At 44.0% G+C, this 20,945-nt stretch overlaps 1 protein-coding gene across 1 annotated transcript; it reads left to right on the top strand.

The window, feature by feature from the left end:
* The first annotated feature begins 338 nt into the window (after window positions 1-338).
* PDX1 (pancreatic and duodenal homeobox 1) lies at window positions 339-18,958 on the top strand. The gene is made up of 2 exons (XM_072993212.2): window positions 339-896; window positions 18,105-18,958. The coding sequence occupies exons 1-2, from the start codon at window positions 446-448 to the stop codon at window positions 18,515-18,517; spliced, it is 864 nt and encodes a 287-aa protein (XP_072849313.2). The 5' UTR covers window positions 339-445; the 3' UTR covers window positions 18,518-18,958.
* The last annotated feature ends 1,987 nt before the right edge of the window (window positions 18,959-20,945 follow it).

The raw sequence follows: 20,945 nt of genomic DNA, 5'->3' as shown, positions 1-20,945 counted from the left end.
CCTTGGATGGATCTTGTTTACAGCAGCCTTTCCCCAAAACTTAACATTCGGCATCACACAGATTCCAAATTTTAGGGGATGAGTCACCCTCCCTGTTTGGATCAGGAATTCTGCGTTAAGAAGGGAAACACTCTAAGTCACTTCCGAGCGTACAAAATAAGAAGCAAGCCAATCCATTTCTTCAGAGGAAGAAAGCGAAAGAAAGGCTAGGGTCCCAAGTTTAAGGAAGGATGCTTCTCATTGGAAAAGGGCCGCCCAATGAGGCCCCGATCCCTTCTCACGTGGCTTGCCAGGGAGCCAATGGAAAACTCCCCCAGGTGTCCCGGTCCTCGGGGCTTCTTCAGCACCTCGGGCAGGTGAGGCGAACCTGTCAAAGGCTGAGCCCGAGGGCTTGGGGCGGGTGCCGCTCAGCGCCTGGCTCGCCCGCTCGCTCGCCCTCTTCGCGATGAACGCCGAGGACCAGTACTACGCCGCCAGCCAACTCTACAAGGAGGCGTGCGCCTTCCAGAGAGCGCCGCCCCAGGATTTTAACAGCCAGACCCCGCCAGCCTGCCTGTACATGGGCCGGCAGCCCCAGCAACAGCCTCCGCCGCCTCCGCAGCCCCCTTACCCCAACGTTTTGGGAGCCTTGGAACAAGGCAGCCCGCCAGACATTTCCCCCTACGAGGTGCCCCCTATCACGGAAGATCCCGGCATTTCCCACCTCCAACCCCACCCGCACCAGCACCACCACCATCAACACCATCATCCGCAGCTCGCTCACGCGCACCAGGAAGCGCTCCCTTTTGGAGACGGGACGGACCCTGGGGGGCTCGAGGAGCCGAGGGCGCCGTTGCCCTTCCCTTGGATGAAATCCACCAAATCGCACGCCTGGAAAGGACAGTGGGCTGGCACGGGTAAGGAGAGACGCCTTCCTCTTCCTTTCGGTCCCCCTCCCTCCCCTCACCGCCCCCGTCACTCCACTTTCTGTTTTGAGCCCCGCGGGAGAAGAAGGCTGCTTGCATCTCGGAGAGAACGCGCTTGTGGCCTTCAACGTGGCAGGCGCAGCGCCTGGAAAAGTTACTCTTGAGACCGAAAACTCCCCGAATCCCCGAATCGCACAGCCAAGGGCCATGTGGACAGGATGGGTTCTGGGTGTCAGAGGTGCCAAAAGTAACTTTTCCGAGCAATGCAGTAACTTAGTACCTGGCTGCCAAGTCAGGAAAAAAAGGCATTTCCAGTCTGGCATGGAAGTGGGGCCTTTACAAAGGACGCTGGAACTCGAGGGGGATGATGACGGGGAGCCCCTGCAAGTTTCTCGCCAGCCATCCCGACCAGATTCCCAGAAGGATCCCCTGCTGTTCTGGGCAAAGGGGGTCCGACTGTGTCCAGGGGAAATTTCTGGGAAGGTGAACGTGCTCCGGATTGCGGCTCATTCAAGAGTGCCACCGACACCAAATCAATGGTGTAACAGGGAAAATGGCCCTGAAATGTGCTCCCTTCAAGAATTACACACACACACACACAATTACCGCCTTGGCTTGTTTTTGCGGAAACATACTAAAGGGAAAACTCTTTAACAGAGAGAGAGAAGCCTAGTGGTGTATTTAATTATTTTTAGGTTAGAGAGTTCGTGTTTTGTGTTCATACGGAGGGAGTGGCTTCTTGAGAAACCGATGTGTAATACTTGACTGCCCAGGGATCCGCTCCTTCTGCAGAGGGGGTCCACGGGCTGTCACCCAGATGCCCTGTCATCTGATCATCGGTGTTTCCAAGCACTTCAGTTTCTGGATTAGAGGTGCGGTCGCGTTACTGACCACAGACTTGGATTCTCGCGAGGAAGGGGAGGTCTGACCTCGTGCAACTTTTCTTAGAAACTTCCAAGCTGTTCTTATTCTCGTGTCTACTCTCCATTTTGGATTGCAAGCTTCCACCACCCCCTCACCGCCGCCCCCCGTTTCCTTTAGCGGAGAGATATTGGCTTGCTTATTTTGACCACGTTACGAAGCATTCAGCAAGGGGAGTAAGTAATACATATGGCTCTGTGATTGTGGGTCTGCGAGCGTCAGAATCGGGCTGAGTTCAGTGGGGCTGACTTTTAAGCCGATATGCATAGGTTTAAATGACTCTCGAATTCCAAAAGGCCATTGTGTCAGATCAAGGCCCCACAGAAAAGCAAAGACATTCCTCTTCCGTTGGGCTATAATAAATCTTGAGTGTAGCGTGGTCAGGATTCAGGAGACCTGGGTTCAAATCCCTGGCTAGGCCTTGCAAGCTCACTGGGAATAGCAAAGGTGAACCTGCGCCTTCGACATATGGGAAATCTCGAAAACCCAACAAGAAATCGCGAAGGGTGAAGAACGAGTTAACTGTTATTGATCATCCCTTTCTGTGAAGCCACCAACCTACAGGCAAAGAAGGCGCCCCACCCCCCTGGTAGAACCAGCAACTCATTAGCTGGCAATTGTAGTACAATCTTGACTTCTAAATCTACGGAAGCAAACTGCGGAAACCCACTGAGAATCTGGTTCCATTTGGTTTAGGTGTAGCCTTGAAGGAGTGACTCCGGCATAAGCTTGGAAAGCGTTCTCTCTTGATTGCAGATTTCCATGGTCCTCTCTCATATCCGTCTGGTTTAATCATAGTGGTAGTAAACTGTGCATATTCTTCAGACACATGCGAAGCGTTGTTTCCCTCATCGCCAGGAATCCTTAAAACTAATTAGAATAGGGCTGCCTGGCAAATATTTTGAAGGAGACGATTAGTGTGTTGTGTATTGTTAGAGCCCAACGGAGAACGAATGTCCAGGCTCTTTAATGCCAACAGTGCCAATTTCTTGTGGGGAGAAGGGGGTCTATGCATTTCTTTATCCGATGCGATTAGGGTAGATGGGGAAATCCCTTTTATATTCAATTTTCACTCCCTTCCTAAATGAACGCCGTACTTCAAAGACCATGGACTTAAAGCAATTTACTCAGTTGTAGTTGACTTACTTTTGCTTTGATATATATATAAAGAATGCTCGTGAAAGAAAAAAAAAGAAAGTTATTTCAGTCTTCCAAATTCCGGTTAAAATAATTTAAAATCCCATGGCTATTATTAGCTAGTTGTGGGTTTATAAATTAAATTTCATCCGGTGTGGGTGAGGCTTTTTCACCCGCGTTTGCCAGAGTAGCACGAGGATCTGCGTCGGTAGCTAATAGCTTGCTTGGATACCTGCTTTGGTGCGGCTAATGAACAAAGCCAAGAGGTCATCATTTAACAGAAAAGCAACCATTTCTGGCAAAACTGAGAAGCGGCGGCTTGGAAAACGTGCGCACACTGCAGCTAGGCGGTTGCGTCCGGATTTCACCACTGGAAATAAGCTCCAGATGCGCACGGTCTTAATAGGCAGCGTTACTTTTCTGGACTACCATTCCCAGAGAACAGGAGCCAGCCACTGGCCCTTCTGGCTAAAATATTCTAGGGCTGCAATGGGAATTTTTTTTCCATCTCTTCCTAACTCCAGGTCTTCGGCTTTGCTTTTGGAAATCAACTTGTTCTCAGTGAAGGGGGGTCGAAATGGATTTTAAAAGCCAGGCGTCGTGGATCGGAGTGTTGGCCTTACTGACCATCAGTGAGCAATCTTTCTGGGTCTCTAGCCGTATTGACTCAGAAGTAAAACTCACTGAGACCAATGGCATTTAGTGACCTAAACTCCTTCGTAAAGCGCGTTAAAGACGGTGCGCTATCAAGTCGCTTTCGGATTATGACAGTTTATGATTTTGTGACTTCCAAGATCCTAATAGTAAAGCGGGATTTACTTCCTATTAAACAGGCATAAGTTTGCGCCAACCGGCTTCAGGATTTCAACGTTTCAAATGCCTTGAAAATGCCCTGTGTCGTCATGTGCCCTATGACTGCACACAACAAACAACAACTTTAAAGTGTGAGTAACTAAGTAGTTAACTACCAAGCATTATTCCTGAAGGTAGAAAATCTTTCTCGAAAACCCTCCGCTCCCTCTCTTGACTCCTGAAACCCAACAGATAGCGATCGTAAATATCCTTTTGAGATAGGTAATTGTGGAAAGAAATCAATATACTGTATTAAAAAAAACCTGCAAGCCCATAATCATAGTCTTCCTTTGAAACCCCCTAAATTCCTTAAAACTGAATCGGGACTAAAATGTATAAGATAGATCTGCTGTATGCGGCTGACAAGGAATTAGGGTTCACCTTCCGATTCTGAACGTGCAAGTTAAGTCACACTTTTGCTGAAAGCAAAAAATATACAAGCACAATTAAAATATCTTCACTTTTGCGCATGCCTCTTAGCATGGCCTGTACTAAAAATGTGCTATGGGTGCAGAGTTTTGGAAGAAGCATAATATTAGGAACGCAGACAAACCGATCAGTCTGTGAAAGCAGAGATCCAATGACAGCCTGCGTGGATTACCAATCGGAATCCAGGCGCGCATTATTCCTTTGGCAAAAAGGTGCGCTGGTTACTTTGGCGACTGATGGAGATGCGCGTGTTCCCGAGGATTCTCTGTTTGTACCTAAAGTGAGCAGGATTATCTGCTAATCACACGACGTCCCTATATCCCTATAAAGCTGGACCTTAAGTATTAAAAGGCCAATTTCAATGGAAATCAGGAGCTGAGCGGCACAGTATCTATTCAAGGCCAACCGAGATTCAGCCCTTACTCTTCGTGGACGTGTTTGGCCTTTTCGTCTTACACCAAGAAAGGCAGCAAAACTTCCTGGCGTTTCCAACCTGCAGCCATTCAAATACAGAGATCCTCAGAACCCATTTATTTTGAAATAAACCCAGTAGAAACTCTAAAGAATCCCCCACCTCCTTTAACTCATACGTGCTAGGATGTGAAACAAAACAATTTTTAAAAATAATAATAATTTAAAAATAAATGTATAATAGGGTGTTTTCCAACCCTCAACGGAAATTCCAGTACGTTGAAGTTTAGGAGCGTTTAAGATCCATAGGAAAATTAAATTTCTTGGAGTGCTGGGTCTTTCTGACATCAGTGAGAATGCTAGTGTTTCCACATTAGGAGGTCTACTTTCCCCCAAATGAAGTCAATCTGAACAATTAGATCCTTTCGCTTCCCCTTTGGTGGGCCATGGCATCCTGTCAAATGTGATAGGATTGAGGGGGTCTGTTGTTTTGGTTGGAGAACAACCCTACTCCTTTGGCAATCAATCAGTTGATTTGCTGGGGCTTTTGAGGGGGTGATACTTGCTTTTTGTTTAAAAAAAACCATGCACAGGGCCCTTGACATTAAGTTCGGGATATCGTTTGCAGTTTTTCCAGGTGAGATTTGGTAGACTTTGCAAGAAAATACAACTCCGAGAGATAAACTGTTAGTCCCCTGGTGCAGGAAGGTTACACTGGATTGGGACCCAATAAATCCTATTAAATGGAATTGGATTTGTTCCTTGCAGGCACGTAACCAAAAGTCGCAAACCAGGTGGTGACCCTTGACAGCAAATTTATAGCTAAAGGCAGTGGTGGCCATATTGGGCCTAGGACAAATTCCCAAATATTGTGTAAGCTCTACTAGACTGGTGTTTTTTTTTTAATCGTGGGGGTGAGGGTGGGTGGGCTTGAATTATTATCACAACATGGAATTTTCGGTTCAGAAGGGCTGGTCCTCATTCCAGCACTTCTGTGGTCCAAGTTTTTCAATAGGACAGCAGTACCACATTTTGGGTAGAATTCGAAACCGGAGGTAAGCGAGAGTGTTAAAAGAGATCTTTTTCTTTCACGGAGCAGAGAGGAATACTGGGAACGCAGGTTGGTTGGGGCGATAGGTAGCAGCGTAGGAAGTTTCTGGGTGGTGGGAGTTTTCATAGGCAATTATAATTTCCAAAATGGTCCCATTAAAATGAACCATCAAGAACTCTGATTTGTGAAAGTTATGAAAAAGTGGGGAAATTAAAATTCACTTCGCACAAGCAAATGCTTCCCAGCCTGCCACCCAAAAACTACAGGTGTTTTCAAAAATAAACATCCCAGAATTAATGACACAAGCGCAGTCCAGAATTCGAGAGCGAGAATGGTCGTTAAGGGAGCCCTTGTCCCTTGTTCGCTTTGCGCTTACTTTTCTCGATCTCATTATAATCGGTCGGAGTTAAATGCTGAGCCGAGGGGTCCAGGCCTGGCCTGTGAATTTTTTTTAAAGCCTTGATTTGATCTTTCTAGTACGTCACGCTCTGTGCCATTCCTCCTCATCCAGCCCCACAGTTTATTAACCTGGTGGTAACTTACAGTCCTCCTGCCACGTCGAGGGATTCTTCTCCAGGGAGAAGTGGAGGAACTTGACTCGCGATAGTAAGTTTCACTTCCCGGTCGCAGCTGAGCCCAGCTCCAGAAGAGCTGTTGCGGGGGAAACCTTCCTGTCTTTCTGGCTCAACAATGTTATCGAGTCCTGCGTCCTGCGCTCTCCAGGTCGCGCCTTTCTGTAAATATTGCATTAAGGGCTTTGTTCGAATAGATAGCAGGAAAGGGGGAGGCGGGGGAGGGTCCCCTTCGCATTTTCTCACCCTGAGAAATGACAGTGGAAAAAGGCCTTCACCTGTGGTCAGATGGTGCCAAAACAGGGAGGCAAAAAAAAAGATGCCAGACAAAAACAGAAAAACTCACGTGGTCGAAAAGAAACACTCAGGGAAGCTGAAATAACAAATCTTTTTAAAGAAAATAATTTGATTCGTATACTTCTGTGAATTTGTATAGGCATCAGCATTTTATCAGACTTCTGAGTTGACATCTGTAGGTTAGTACTATAAATAAAATATGAACAATTTGTATTTTAGCACTTTTAAAGACCAATATATTTTAAAATATGTTAGTTAGTTAGTTAGTTAGTTAGTTAGTTAGTTTGTTTATTTATTTATTTATTTATTTATTTATTTATTTATTTATTTATTTATTTATTTATTTATTTATTTATTTATTTATTTAATGTGATTGAGGTGGCCTTCTGTCCTCTAAACGCATGAAATGTTATATACCCAGTCAGCCCGGAATTCCCTTTCCATTCCTTCTCTGGCTTTTTAAAACTATGCCTGGTGAAGAGATCAATCCATCTTCAAAGCTTGCTCACGCTATGGTGCCTATTTGGGCCGTCCTAATGAAAGCAGTGTCTGTCCCGGATTTTAGATTCTTCTTATGGATCAGCACGGCGAACTTCCTTACTATTGTTTGCAGTCTTTTACACTTTTTTACCGGAGTTAGGCCCATTAAACTCAGCAGAACTTGACGTCTGAGTTGACAGGTTGAGGGTTAGAGCATCGGCAATGCTAAGCGCGTCTTCGAAGAAGTAAATCCCATAGAGTGCAGTCCGACGGATAGAGTCTGCACAGCATAAAGAATCAATGGAAGAAAAATCTACAAACTCACTGAAAATAAAGGGAGCACCTGTACAGAAGGAAGGAGGTCGCACAGCTCCCTGAAGTTTGATCGTGGGGCAACAGACCTTTATTGTGGCCAGTTCAAGAAAGGAAACGATTCTGATCCAAGGCTGCAATCCAATATACCTTGACTCTGGAGAAATCTATCAGCCGTTATACCTAAACGACCAATACTTGGATGTAAAAGCTGCAATATGGAACGATCATACAAATTTTTGATAAAGAGTTCCTTCGTAGATTTCCTCCTGTGCGCAGCTTGTGCGTAATTGTAAACTTTCTCTTTAGATTGGATCCTCCGAAATGCCCAGTCTCGTCCTCAAGGCCTTCGCTGTGTAAAGTATGGTTTGCTTCTGGAGAAGGTTACCACCCCCATGCAGTGTGTTAGTGTAATCCTGCTGTCATATGGCTATTGCAATAAAGCATAATGGGAATTTTTCTGGAAGTCTTTCTCTCCAAATATCCAGACATTTCCAGATGCACTCCCTAGCATGCGCTCTGTAGATAGACAGGCAGATAGATTTATGGCGCGCACACCCCTGTTCATGTTTACACCCAAAAAGGTCTCTGTTTGTTCAGTGGAGCTTACTTGAAAGAAAGTTGGTGTAGGATTGCAGCCCTAGGTATAAATGTGAGACGTCTGCATGGTGTCTTTTGGCCAGAATAATACTTTAAAGTTGCATGCCAAAGAAAATCTTCATAGGTTTAATGTTTCAAATTTAGTTCAAATAGGTAGGAAGAATCGTGTATATTACCTTGAGCTCCCGGTAGGAAACGTTAAAAATAAATGAAATTATTCATGGTTCTCATAATTGATTCATCATTTAAAATTAATTGTATGAGGTCCCAATCTTTCTGCCTAAAGGCCAGAACTGAGACCGTGTGCTCAAGATTTTTTTTGAGTACCAGAGTAGACAATGCTCTATGATTAACTGTATTTTCTACTTTTCCTTATTCTGTAAAGAGAATTTGCTGAGCAGCACCACCACAGTTTGGAGGAAATATGTAAGCCAAGTTAGGAACAGTTAAGCCTAATTGACCAGTACAAATTTTATCAGTCCAGAGGCCTTAAGACATTTGGGCTACAAGCTGTCTCTAACCAGCTTGGCCCCCCCAGGCACTTTGGCTGAGGATGATGAGTATTGTTGTCAACATATCTGGGAAAGGAACACTGTGTGTGTGTTGCAATAGAATTAAATCTGGTTGTTTTCATTTGAGGTAGTCTGAGCTTTCCCACTAAAATTCTTCATAGACATTGCCAAATGTTCGAGGAATCTTTTTGATTTCTATGTTATATTTTGATTTGACATGCACAATATTTTGATTGCTGTCTTGGGACATGGGGGTTTTCATCCATGATGGTTTTAAGATAGCTTGGCATGCCTGCAGTCCTAGATCCTATTTGTTGAAGTCATATTTGATGTCTGTCAATGCTTATCAGCAAATGCCAGTGAGTCTACAATAAGTGAACTGAAAGGTAGTATTTCACTTTCAGAAGTGCAGCTTTGGAAACTGAAAGAAATATGTTCAACTCTGGATGGTCTAATTGAAATTTTTAAGAGGGGCAACCTTGACATCAGTTGCTGGTTTAATCTTAACAGTAGAGCTGGAAGGGACCTTGTGTTACTGATATTCAATCCAGAATTGGCTTATATTCACTTTGGCTGGCTTGAAGGCTTGCTTCAGTTCACACCTGAATACATTATATGTATGAAAGCAAAATGGAAAATGTATGGGGCAATCACATCTTTACAAAAATATGGAGGATGAAAACCCATTCATCAGTGTTCACAATTCATGAACGTATTGATGGAAGAATCAAAGTATTGTTTTTCAGCTGCCTGGTTTATTCATTATTCAAATAAAACACTTAGCAACCTATTAAATCTGTAATTAAGTTTCATTGCCAAGGATTAAACCTACTTAAGTACAGTGGATTGTTTTATGAGTATGTTTGTACACTAAATATGACTAGGATATAGGGTTTCTACTACCTTAACAGTTTGAACTGAAGAGTAATTTTCACTGAGTTATGCGGGATTTACTCCTAGATAAATTGATTGCAATCTTTTTCTTTTATTTATTACATTATTTTCTAAAACCAATGAACAACTGAAATTCTCAGTTGATGTGTGTGTGTGTGTGTGTGTGTGTGTGTGTGTGTGTGTGTGTGTGTGTGTGAGATTATTTATTTATTTATTTATTTCATTTTAACCCTCCCCCCCAAGACTGATGTTAAAACAGCTGGGTGTGTGTGTGGATACAAGACATGGCCTTTTCCGTGGCTGCTCCTAGGCTGTGGAACCACCCAACAAGTTAGGCTGCCCTCTACTCTCCAAATCACACTTCTACTCTCATTTTAAAGACAGATTTATTCAGCCAGGATTTTGGCGATTGATTTGCTGCTAGACAGAGTGAAATACCTATGATAATTAACTTCAGGGCACATCATTGTAATTTAGGAAGATGTGCATATCCACTTAGTTCATCAATGTCTGTTGGCTAAACTTCATTATACCTGCATTTCATGTAGAATTTAACTGCTAAATGCACTGGTGTGGATCAGCTGCCCTACAACATGTGAAGCAGATCCAAAACCCATAGTCTCTTGGGAAGGGATTCTACTAGGTTGCAGTAGAAAATGGAATGGCTGCTATGTGCTGTAGTGCAACCTTGTTTGTCCATGGTAGCTCCAGTGTTCCATCTGTTTCTCATGTCTTGCTGCCAGATATGAGAATGTTAACCCTAGTGCTCCCACAGTATTTACATCTTCCACACTCTCCTATGCACATGACTCACCAGGTGGTTGGTTCCAGTGAGGGTTGAAAGATGCTTTGCAACTGACTAGGTAGAAAAAGAAATGTAAGCACTGTCACTCACTGCAATCAAGGAGAATAGAACCCAAAGCCAGTTAAGGTATTTTAGCATATAATGCACAAGGTTCCCCAGGTGGTTTCCCCCATCCATAACAAATATAGTAACTTATAAGTAAATATGTTATTTATTGTTTGTCTCTGGCTGGCTTTGGATTCAATGATTTATCAAAGGCAGATTTGTACTGGGGGTGAGTGAAACAACAATTGTACAGTGGGATCAGCATTCTAATGGTCTGCTACTCACAGGAGTAATCAATTTTCATGAACACTACAAACGCACATTCACTGCTGGTGTGAAGTTCGAAACAACTCAGGGCCTCCTGGTTCCTATGCACTCATATGGTGATCTTAGAGCCCTGCCTGTCATATACTTTCCTTCCTTTTCTTGCAAGACACATACATGTAACCATAATATTAAATATCAGTTACCACAAACATGATTGCAAAATGAAGTGTGGGCTCAAAGTTGCTTGAACTCCCAAATAAATATTTTATATGCATATAGTATAATCTCAGGATAAACCTTCATGTACACATAGGAATGTAGAGACATGCACATATAAAAATATTTCAGCTCTAAACCATGATAAATGTAATTGAACAGAAACAGTATGAACAGTACAGAGCATTTAGGTCTATGAGACACACAAGGAATGGTTTACCCTTGCCAACCCCACTGAATTTCCATAGCTCAGGAGTTATTTCAATCCACATCTCCTGAATCTCACTCCAGCCACACTGGATTTCCCAGTTTAGGGAAATTATCTTGGAAATATTAGTTGTGCAGGAAGGATATTAATCCTTATAATAACTGATCACAGCTGTGTAAATATTGACCATAGTTTTCAATGGGTAATGTGCTCTTTGATTCCCATAATAATTGTTATTTGATATATATCAGAATATACACAATGATGCAATCAGAATTTCACAAATTATGCAATCTCAAGCAATGGCTACATTTTTGGGTCCCTGAAGCTTGAACTGTTATGGGGAGCCCTTCACAACCAGCAACAAACTCTGGGTAACTACTGTTACTGTTTCTTCTTCAAAGTTTTTTCCATGGCGGATTACCACAATTTTTTTTAAAATGTGAATGAAAGTCGCTTTGGGGACCCTTCCAGGATTATGGGCCCTGAAGCTTAAGCTTCATTAGTTTCATGGCCTTGTGTTGATCCAGATGATAACCAGCCACATGGAAGCAGATTAAATCAAGCTAAGGTGGAAGTTGACACTTTTTGTATATTCACTGTTTGTTATTTGCAAATGAAAAAATGCACACATACTTTTTTGCAAGGCAGACTAATAGTGGCTCCCCTTTGAGAGAACAATAAAAATGTTTCCTAAGTCATTCACAGGGCATCAATGAGGCAAATCTACAGTAGTAACACTGCATACATCAAAATGTAGAAGAGATGATACCCTTAGACCACTAGAAACCAAAGATTCAGCACAAGCTTTCATGAATAAAATTTCACTTCATCAGGCACAGGATAGAAAAATGATAAATGAATGTCCCAAAATAGCCATGGCACAGATGAACTTGAGGTGAGCTGGGAGCTGTGCACATCCGGGAACCATCATTTTTTTGTAAAGGCTTAATGGGGCATCTGCTGTCTAATGCTGCCTGTTTACTAAGAAAAAAGTCCTGGTGTGTTAAGTGTGTGACTTCACACACACAGCTAAACATGAGTAGGAGATCCACCTACATCAGCTAAACAAGTACTCCTGGTATAAAAATATAACTTGGAAGAAATACTTTAAGTATTAATTTTAGAAATGGTGGTTCTAACCAGGATCAAGCAGCATGTCTATTTAAACTATTGCTAGCTCTCAGGGTAATTTATATAGCAAATGCTAAGAAACCTTTGAGTAATTAGGTGAGTATTTTTGTGTGAAAGGCCTGTGAAGTGTACTGTATTCAGTTTTCTGGTCCTAAAGAACATAGTCTTGGATTTCAAATTCCTTAGTTTTCAGTAGAGAGAGCTCTTTGACAACAGACTCCATATCTCCTTCTAGTGAGACACTAAGTGTAGGTGATTTCAGCTTGAAGTCTGCCCACCTCCTTTACCACTGTATACTGGTAAAGCATTTGAATGAAAAGCCAAATGTTTTCTGAATTGCTGAGGCTACTACAGTACTTGGTACAAGTTGTAAGTTATTTTGAGCAATCTGACGGGTACTCCCAAGACAGAAGAAAGCCATGGGATGTACATCAGTGTCGACTCCACTTTAGATAATCGATCAATGGATCTACTCCTATTGGGACTAGTGACTGGATTTAGTGTTTTGGGGGGGCACCCTGTGAGAGTGTGAAAAATCCCCACCATATACGTAGGACCCAGTGTGGAGTGGCAGAGTCCAATCCTGCATGTCACCCTTCCCCCACAGGCGCATCTCGTATTTACTTGTTACTTATCCTTAGTTGTCTCCCTATGGGGTCCTTAGAAGTCAAAAAACCCCCACCGTTCCGGATCGACGGTAGATTCCACAGTAGATCTGCCAGGTCCAAAATCCAGTCAAATCCAAGTGCATGATGCAGATTATAGATATTTCGGAAGACATGGGAAATTCGATCCAATGCAAACTAAACAGGAAGTAACTGACTGAGTCAATGAGTATCTCAAGATGGCAGGAAATTGTGACCGCTGTTTGCTCTCTGGACATTAAATTATCTTTAAACAGAAGATCTGGAATATCCAATTCAACAGATCCCGTCAAATTACTTTTGCTGATAGGTTTAGCTGCACTGCTCAACAATTTTAAGTCAAGGACTTTTAAGTCAATAGTGTTTTGTTTTGTTTTTAATGCATAAATTCATTTAGGACCATTGAGATTCTCTGTCCGGGTATTTGGCAAAGATGGATTGAATAGTCTTGTTAAAAACAGGAAAGAGCCATCTCATGTCTCAAAACTAAAAAGTTATATTTAGCCTAAGCTTTCACGGACTACAGCTGACTTCAGTCAGAGGAATGTGATGTGGAAAATCGAATTGACAATCAATGTGTGTGCAATAAAATCAGTTAAATGTCAATATAAATGGGAGCATGTTCCCAACTCTCCATTTTGCTTGTTATGAAATAATCGTCAGATTTAAGTCACCCAAATAAGTAAAATATTAACATAAATACATTATATTAATTATTATATAATATTGAATCTATTAACAATATAATTAAATGAGTAAGCACAACCATATGTTAATATTATATTTAATAATATTAAATTGATTAAAGTTATATTTAAAATTATCAGACTTTCCCAAACTCATTTATGCTATGCTATTAATTAGAAGGATCCTCTTGAATAAACTAATTGATTGGGAAGGGAGTGAAGTCAATTGTAGCCGTAAGTTTTTTTCTGTAGCCCAAAGTCTGAAGTATTATTTTATACTGGAGGGGAGATCATGGGTTATTCATAGCTATTTTCAATTTTTTAAAAATTAATGATTGTGCAGTATGAATTAGAAGCAACCGATTTTCTCCCTATTAGCGCTGGTCTAACGAAAGAGCACAATGCAGGAAAAATCAACCATTTCATTGATTTCAGTAGCATTTAAGTGTAGCTTGCACGCTGCATTAATTTCAGCGGGAGTAAGACAAAGAAGTTTTTTAAAGAGGGCTGGATCGTCTCCTACGTTAGCAATACTGCCCCACAGCCCATACCACATTAAACAACTCGAAATATCCTGGGCTAGAAGGTCAGGCCGAAATCAATACACAATCAAAATTATTTGAAGCTGGCTTGCTCAAGAATCTGTTTCGGGTTGAACTGGTGACGAGAAAATAATCTGATGGGCAATTAATTTTTGCTTACGATTTTGTTGTATTTGTGGTGAGGATTTATTGTGATTCCCAGTGAAGTGGAGAGGATAGAGTGACGGACTAGGATTTTAGAGAACAGGGTTCGAATCCCCACTTGGCCATGGAAACTCGCTGAAGGTGTATGGAAGTGGCAAAACCACTCCTTCCGTATCTCACTTACCTTTAAATCCCTATAATTCGGTTCTGACTCGAGGGCATAGAACACACACATTTATTGTTGAGTCACGTGGAAAACTTTTCACAGGTGGCGCCTTATGGATGAAATAATTGGTAGATTGGTTTCACCGAAATTAATTGCGTTTAATTGGATTTGCATAGGAGTGGGACCCAATGGGTTCAGTTAAACAAGGCTTCCATTGAGAACTTACACGCCTACCTAAAAATAAGTCCCATTTGCACAGTGACACTTGATTGTTAAGAGAAATATATACCCTGCACGCCCACTTTGTGTGAGAAAGGCGACTTACAGCAAATAAATGCCATTAGAAGTGCACCACAGTTATGCTCACGTCCCTTCCTCCAGCTCATCGCAGGAAACGGAGACAGCTTCTCTAAAATGCATTTGCATAGAGAAGGTTTTCCCCAGGGTGGGCAGCTGCTGGCCATGCAGGTGTGGTGGGAGTCATATTCCCAGCGATCCCCGCCACTGGCTATGGTGCCTCGGAATGCTGGGAGACAGTCCAACAACATCTGGCAGAGTGCAAGTTGTCCATGCAAAGGCAAGGAGAACAGCATGACGGCACAGAGCGAAAACGATTAGGGTGAATTAGAGAGAATTCCCAGGAGACAGTGGCGGATTAGGACTGCGGAGAACAGGGTTCGAATCCCCCCTCGGCCACGGAAACTGGGGGTAAAACGTCTCCTTAAATTTCTCACCTTGAAAACTCTATTAAGGTCGCTCACTATCAGTCGGTTCGGACTTGACGGCACAGAACACACACAGAGAAGAGTGAATTAGTGCTCCCGCGCAGGGTTTAACCAGCCATGACACGAGTAAAATATTGGCAAGATCTTGGGGACAATCCAGTGAGTGAATGAATTAAGTTTGAAATAAAGGCTGCTGCTTAAGACTGCTATTCTCTCCACATATACTGTATACCTCTCCCATTCAACTCTATGGGACTTACGCTTGCTGTGTGCGCCCCTGTTGTCATGGAACCCAATGGAGATTTCTGGAAAACTCGTGAACCTGCATGTTTTTGGTGACCTCGGTTCCGTCCAGGATGGATTATGGCATTAAAGCTGGTTGCTTCTGGCAGGATCACGATAACGACTGCCGCAAAAAGAAATCGCAAAGAGCGAAATCGCGGTTGTGCTTAACCTGTTGCAGGAATTGTGGGGCACCTTTTACAAGTGGCAGATTTATTTCAGGATCCGGGTTCGTGGATGTCAACCGTTCTCCTCGAACTACTTCGCCGAAAACTCTGTCCGGCATCTGTCCCGCGCAGAAACGGATTACTTATTTTAGGGATTGTATCTGTTCAGCTTTCTATACTTTTTAATATTCTGGTCCTACTGGACTGCAATTTAAAGCAAAACAAAAGCAGAAGTAGATGTCTCGTTGAAACTGAATTCCGAGAGAAAAAAAGTGTTGTTGAAAAGAAACAAGGACGCCCGAGAACATGGAATCGGATGCTTAAAAATAGACACCACACCGGACATATTGTAGGGCCAGATAATGACCGAAAGGCGTGGGTAACCTGGCGTCCTTCAGATGTATTTAGGACTACAATTCCAGTAAGTCTTGATCTAGGTTGCTGGTGCCCATGGGAACTGGGGTAGTTAACATCTGGAAGGCCTCAGTTTACGACTCCCCCTCCACTTGAACGGACTCATCCAGTTTCGTGCCTGCACGCGCAGTCTTATGAATTTTCTTGGAAATGAATTGTACTATTGGGGGAGGGGTGTTATCTCGGATGTGTATACTTATTGCAGACGTAACACGTAATTCCGTTGTTGTCCCGGATATTTTCATTTCATTTCAACTGGTGGAGGGGTCATTTTAGGATCGGGGGTCCTTCTTGACTCATTCAAGGGGACAAGGCGCGATAGCCTTGGGGGTAGCCCCACCGTACGCAGAAGTAAGAATCATGTTAAGGTAGAGGAAAAAGCCGGAGGGGGATCCCTTGAGAAATGCTCTCAAATGAGTCCGTGTCTTACGTCGGACAGTGTTGTTAGACGAGAGGATTACTGGGTGGGAATGGGTGATGAATGGCAGAGAGAAGCAGAAGAGGGAAAGAGTGACACGGGAGGAAAGAAAGAAGCGAGATCACACAGAGCTGAAAGATATACTGCCTTAATTTTTTTTAAAAAAATCATTAATTGAAAGCCTCTTGGAATGGGGAAGGATATTGACGCTGGAATAGGCGCTCAGCCCAATTGTTGTAATTTTTCTTTCTTGTTTGCTTTGGGTGGTTTGGTAGCACTTCTCGGTCTCGCACCACAACCCTCCCCCGCCCCCTTTAAAGCTACCGGTTTTTCGAATTGCTGAGAAAGTTTACGGATGAGGATTTTTGAAAGAGGAAGCCAGTCATCTCCGTCGTAGCGCTGCAGCCACTGCTGGGATTTCGTACCAGCGTGGACAGTCCTTTAAAAAAAGGGGGGGGGGGAAGCGCCCCCGGTAACTGATCGAGCCTTTCATTCCGGGCCGGCTCTGGTTTCATAATGACAGAATCACATTATGGCTTGTTTTTCTCTCTGTGGTCGCCAAGATGGCAGCATCCCTTGACCCAGATTGCCACCCCCGCCTCCCCCATTCATCTAGAGCCAGGAGCACTTTAACCTCATTCCTTTCAATCCCTGAATGGACCTGTGGGTTTCATTTCTCTCTTATTGCAGCGAATTTTAAGCAATCCGGGTGAACCTTAAAAGACACGCCCTTTTTAAAAGGTTAAGATTCTCTTGTATTTCTGTAAATGAAACAGGCTGCTCAAAATATCTTTCTGACTATAAGAATAACTTTATTCACAGGTTTAGGTTGAAAGTTCCTTCCCATTCCCTTATTTAATTAATTAATTTGTTTATTTAAAATATTTTTTTACTCCGCCTTTCTCCTTAACGGGACTCAAGGCGGCTTACAACTTTTCTCTTAGTAAAAAAAAAATTGAGCGTCTGTACCGATGTTTTAACAACACGCGTGCTTATTTCCGCTGGGTCCACTATGCCTACATTGATTGACGGGTTTTTAAGAGGCCGATAACTGAGCAAGAAGAAATGGGTAGAGGTCAGCGCCCGGGAGGGCTTATGACAGATAAAACTTCCTAGTCAATCAGTTTCTTTGCTGCCTTTACTGCGAGTCCTGTGCCAGTGGATGCGCAAGGCATACCGGTCAATTTAAAAACAAGTGCAGGATTATTCCTTAGACTGACTGGGTGGACATTTTGTCAAGACGATGAGTCGATAAATTGTATCCAATCCAACCGGACTTAATCGAGTACTGTAGTTCTAGACATCAATATGTAAATCCAACTGCTGATCCGATTAGAATAAATGTGTGAAATCAGCGACTGAAGAATGAGTCAACACTTAAGGAAATGTCATTGATTCAGCGAATCTGCTCTAGTTGCCACTACCAGTTAGATTCAAGTCCAAGCTCTAGGACGTCTGTTTCCAACCCCAGGTGTAACCGCCTTACGTGGGTTGTCCCTGAAAAGGCGGAATATATATTAATAAGAGCAGGCAAAATAAAAGGGCTTTTCTGCAAGCTTCAAATACAGAAGATGGCCGGAGTTTCATCCAATTTGTAATCCTTAAAACGCACCGCCGCAGCGGTTTCTCTGGGTGGTGGTTTCCGTTGTTGTCAGGTGCCCTCAAGTCGTTTCTGAGTCATGGAGGCCCAACGCATTCATGTCCTCCAAAAGGCCCCATCCTCACCTCTTGCAAACGCCAGGTGTACTGCTTTCTACCCTATATTTGCTCTTCCTCTTTTCCTGCTGCCTTCAACTTTTCCCTCCATTATTATCTCATGTTTCCACGGTGATTCCTCACGTTTGTTTCCAACCTTGCCTTTCCCTTAGGCGGCTCCTATCTGGTGGAGCCGGAGGAGAACAAGCGGACCAGGACGGCCTACACGAGGGCGCAGCTGCTGGAGCTGGAGAAAGAGTTCCTCTTCAACAAGTATATCTCCCGGCCCCGCCGGGTCGAGCTGGCGGTCATGCTGAACTTGACCGAGCGGCACATCAAGATCTGGTTCCAGAACCGACGGATGAAGTGGAAGAAGGAGGAGGACAAGAAGCGCGGCGCCGGGAGCGGCGGAGGCGGGAGCAGCCAGGAGCCGGAGCAAGACTGTGCGGTGTCGTCGGGCGACCTGGCCGGGAAGGAGGAGGTGGAAGAGGAGCCCCCGCAGGTGGCGGGAAAGCTGGCCTCCCGGGAATTGCTCCCGGCCAGCCCCAGCGCGGCGCCCGCCCGGCGGCAGCAGGAGGCGCGGTGAACGAGGCGGGCCGGGCCCCACGCTTCCCTGCGCCGACGAGAGGCAGCCGGCGCCGGCCACGGAGCAGCAGCAGGGGGAAAAAAAGATCCCGGGAAACTCCAGGCCCGAGGACTCCGGACGCCGCCGGCTGAAAGCAAGGCGGGTCCTCTCTTCGGACGTCTACACTGCCCCCCCACTTGACTCCGAAGTGACTGCGAAGCGTCCGAGGGGGACGGTGTGGGAGGGGCTCCTGTTGTTTTTTGAAAACGGAGAGGGTTGGAAAAACCAGGATATTTGTTTACCCCGTCTTCAAATCTGCCTGTACCTTCCTTGCTTTGCTTTTCTTTTTTTTAAATGCGGTCTTGGTTAAGAACTCTTTTAAGGAAAAGCGAGTTTTATTTTAAAAGTTTCGAAAATTGGATATTTAATTTGCTTGGTAGAATAAATAGTCAACCACCGAGAGTACTGGCAATGTGCAAGAAAAGGTCTAATAGCAGCCGTCGTGCTTTATAGTAACAACAGCAACAACACACGTTGGGCAGCTCTACCCCCCACGAAGACCCCACCGTCTGACAACAGACACACTATTATGCTATTGTTAGTCGCTGGGTATTTAGGACAGTTCCAAGGAATTCAGGGGTTCTAGTCGGGAATTCGACGGTGGCGAGAAAGGACCCCGAGCCCTCCCTACCTCCGGCATCTTTTGAGGGTTAAGACCGATGCGAAGTTTGCCCATGGGAACACGGAAGGGTTAACAGCATCCGTTCTGCCCATTGAACAGGGAGGGTCCGTAGATTCAGGCGTAGCGCATGCGCCACAATCAACCGAGTCGACATGTATTTCTAGGGGACAGACGTCCCTCAGAGTTTCCTTTCCAGCAAGTACTTTTAAGCTCTATCTGGCTGTGGTTAGGAGGTTAGGAGTTGGATTCCTTGCGCAAGCTGCGCAGTCCGAGGGAGCCTTCCAGAAGAAAAGAATGGAAAACCGCTTCTATTCTCTACCTAGAAAATCCTAGAAACGGTCTCCATAAGTCAAAATTCATTGGGCGGCTCATTATTATTATTATTAAGTACGTTTAAAATTCCAAACCTGGACAGGTTTGTTGAGATGCAATCTTTAGCTGGTGCTTACTCCAAATCCAAACTCAATGTTCCTTTGAACGACAGCCTTACAGCCGAATCCTTTACCTGCATACAGAACAAGCCACAGCTAATTTCCAAGGAGTACAATTTTGCAACGAGTTTATTAATCCAGAAGTAAATCCCACTGAGGTGAACTGTGCAGACTCCCTCCTCAGAAAGTTTGCAGCTTTGGATTGCAATGAATACCTCCTCGGGAGTAAAGCTGGCATTGACAATGGGGAGTATTTCTGAGTCAGCTTCACAGAAAGTACGTAGCTTTCACTGAGAAATAAACCAGGGTTAACTGTGTAAGCCAGAGGTTCCCAACCAGATGTTCTTGGACTACAACTCCCAGACATCCCGGCCAGCACAGCTAGTGGAGAAGGCTTTTGGGGGTTGTAGTCCATGAACTTTTGAGGCCCCAAGGTTGGGAACCACTGAACTGTAAGTGATATTCCAGAACACATGTTTATAAAGAATATCGTTGGCACAACCCAGGCAAAATTAAGCATATTCGCGAAGGCTTTCACGGCCGGGATCTAATGGTTATTGTGGGTTTTTCGGGCTCTTTGGCCGTGTTCTGAAGGTTGTTCTTCCTGACGTTTCGCCAGTCTCTGTGGCCGGCATCTTCAGAGGACAGCAACCAGAGCACTGGTTGCTGACCTCTGAAGATGCCGGCCACAGAGACTGGTGAAATGTCAGGAAGAACAATCTCCAGAACACAGCGAAAGGGCATGAAAAACCCAGAACAACCAAAATTAAGCATCTTGAGCCATTCAGTTCTATCAGATTTTGCCAGCTAGATATTCTCTAAAAGTTTCATTATATAAGTACCCTCAGCCCCAGTAAGCATGACTCAAAAACATCTGAAAAGCTCTGAACTTGAGAGGGCTGATCCATGCGTTTACCCCCAGGAGCGAGACCCACTTTGATCAATGGAACCTCTTGCCAGTAAGTGCCTGCATCCTTACAGTCCCAGCATACTATCACTGGTTTCAATGAACTCCTTGTGTCTAAATCGATTTTCCTGTTGAAAGCAAAAGGACAAACAATGTAATCCACTCATCAGTTACTCAGAAGTAAGTCCTGCTTAATTCAATGAGGCCTGTTCTCTAAACTAAGCAGATACAGGTTTGCAACATTTACAGCACAATCCAGTGCTTGCCTTTTCAGTAGCAAGTCTGCTTAAAACAGAGGTGAAGGCAGCATCATATGTGATGTAATGCCAGTGTGCCATTAAAGTTCTATTTTATCTAATAACAAGTCAACCATAAAAGCTCCATGTTGAACTCCTGCGGCAGCCAGAATGTGGAAGAACTGGAGCTGTG

This window comes from Pogona vitticeps, chromosome 3 (genome assembly GCF_051106095.1).
Source record: "Pogona vitticeps strain Pit_001003342236 chromosome 3, PviZW2.1, whole genome shotgun sequence".
Lineage (NCBI taxonomy): Eukaryota > Metazoa > Chordata > Lepidosauria > Squamata > Agamidae > Pogona > Pogona vitticeps.
The sequence above is the reverse complement of the archived record's forward strand: the minus strand, read 5'-3'. Positions and strand labels throughout refer to the sequence as shown.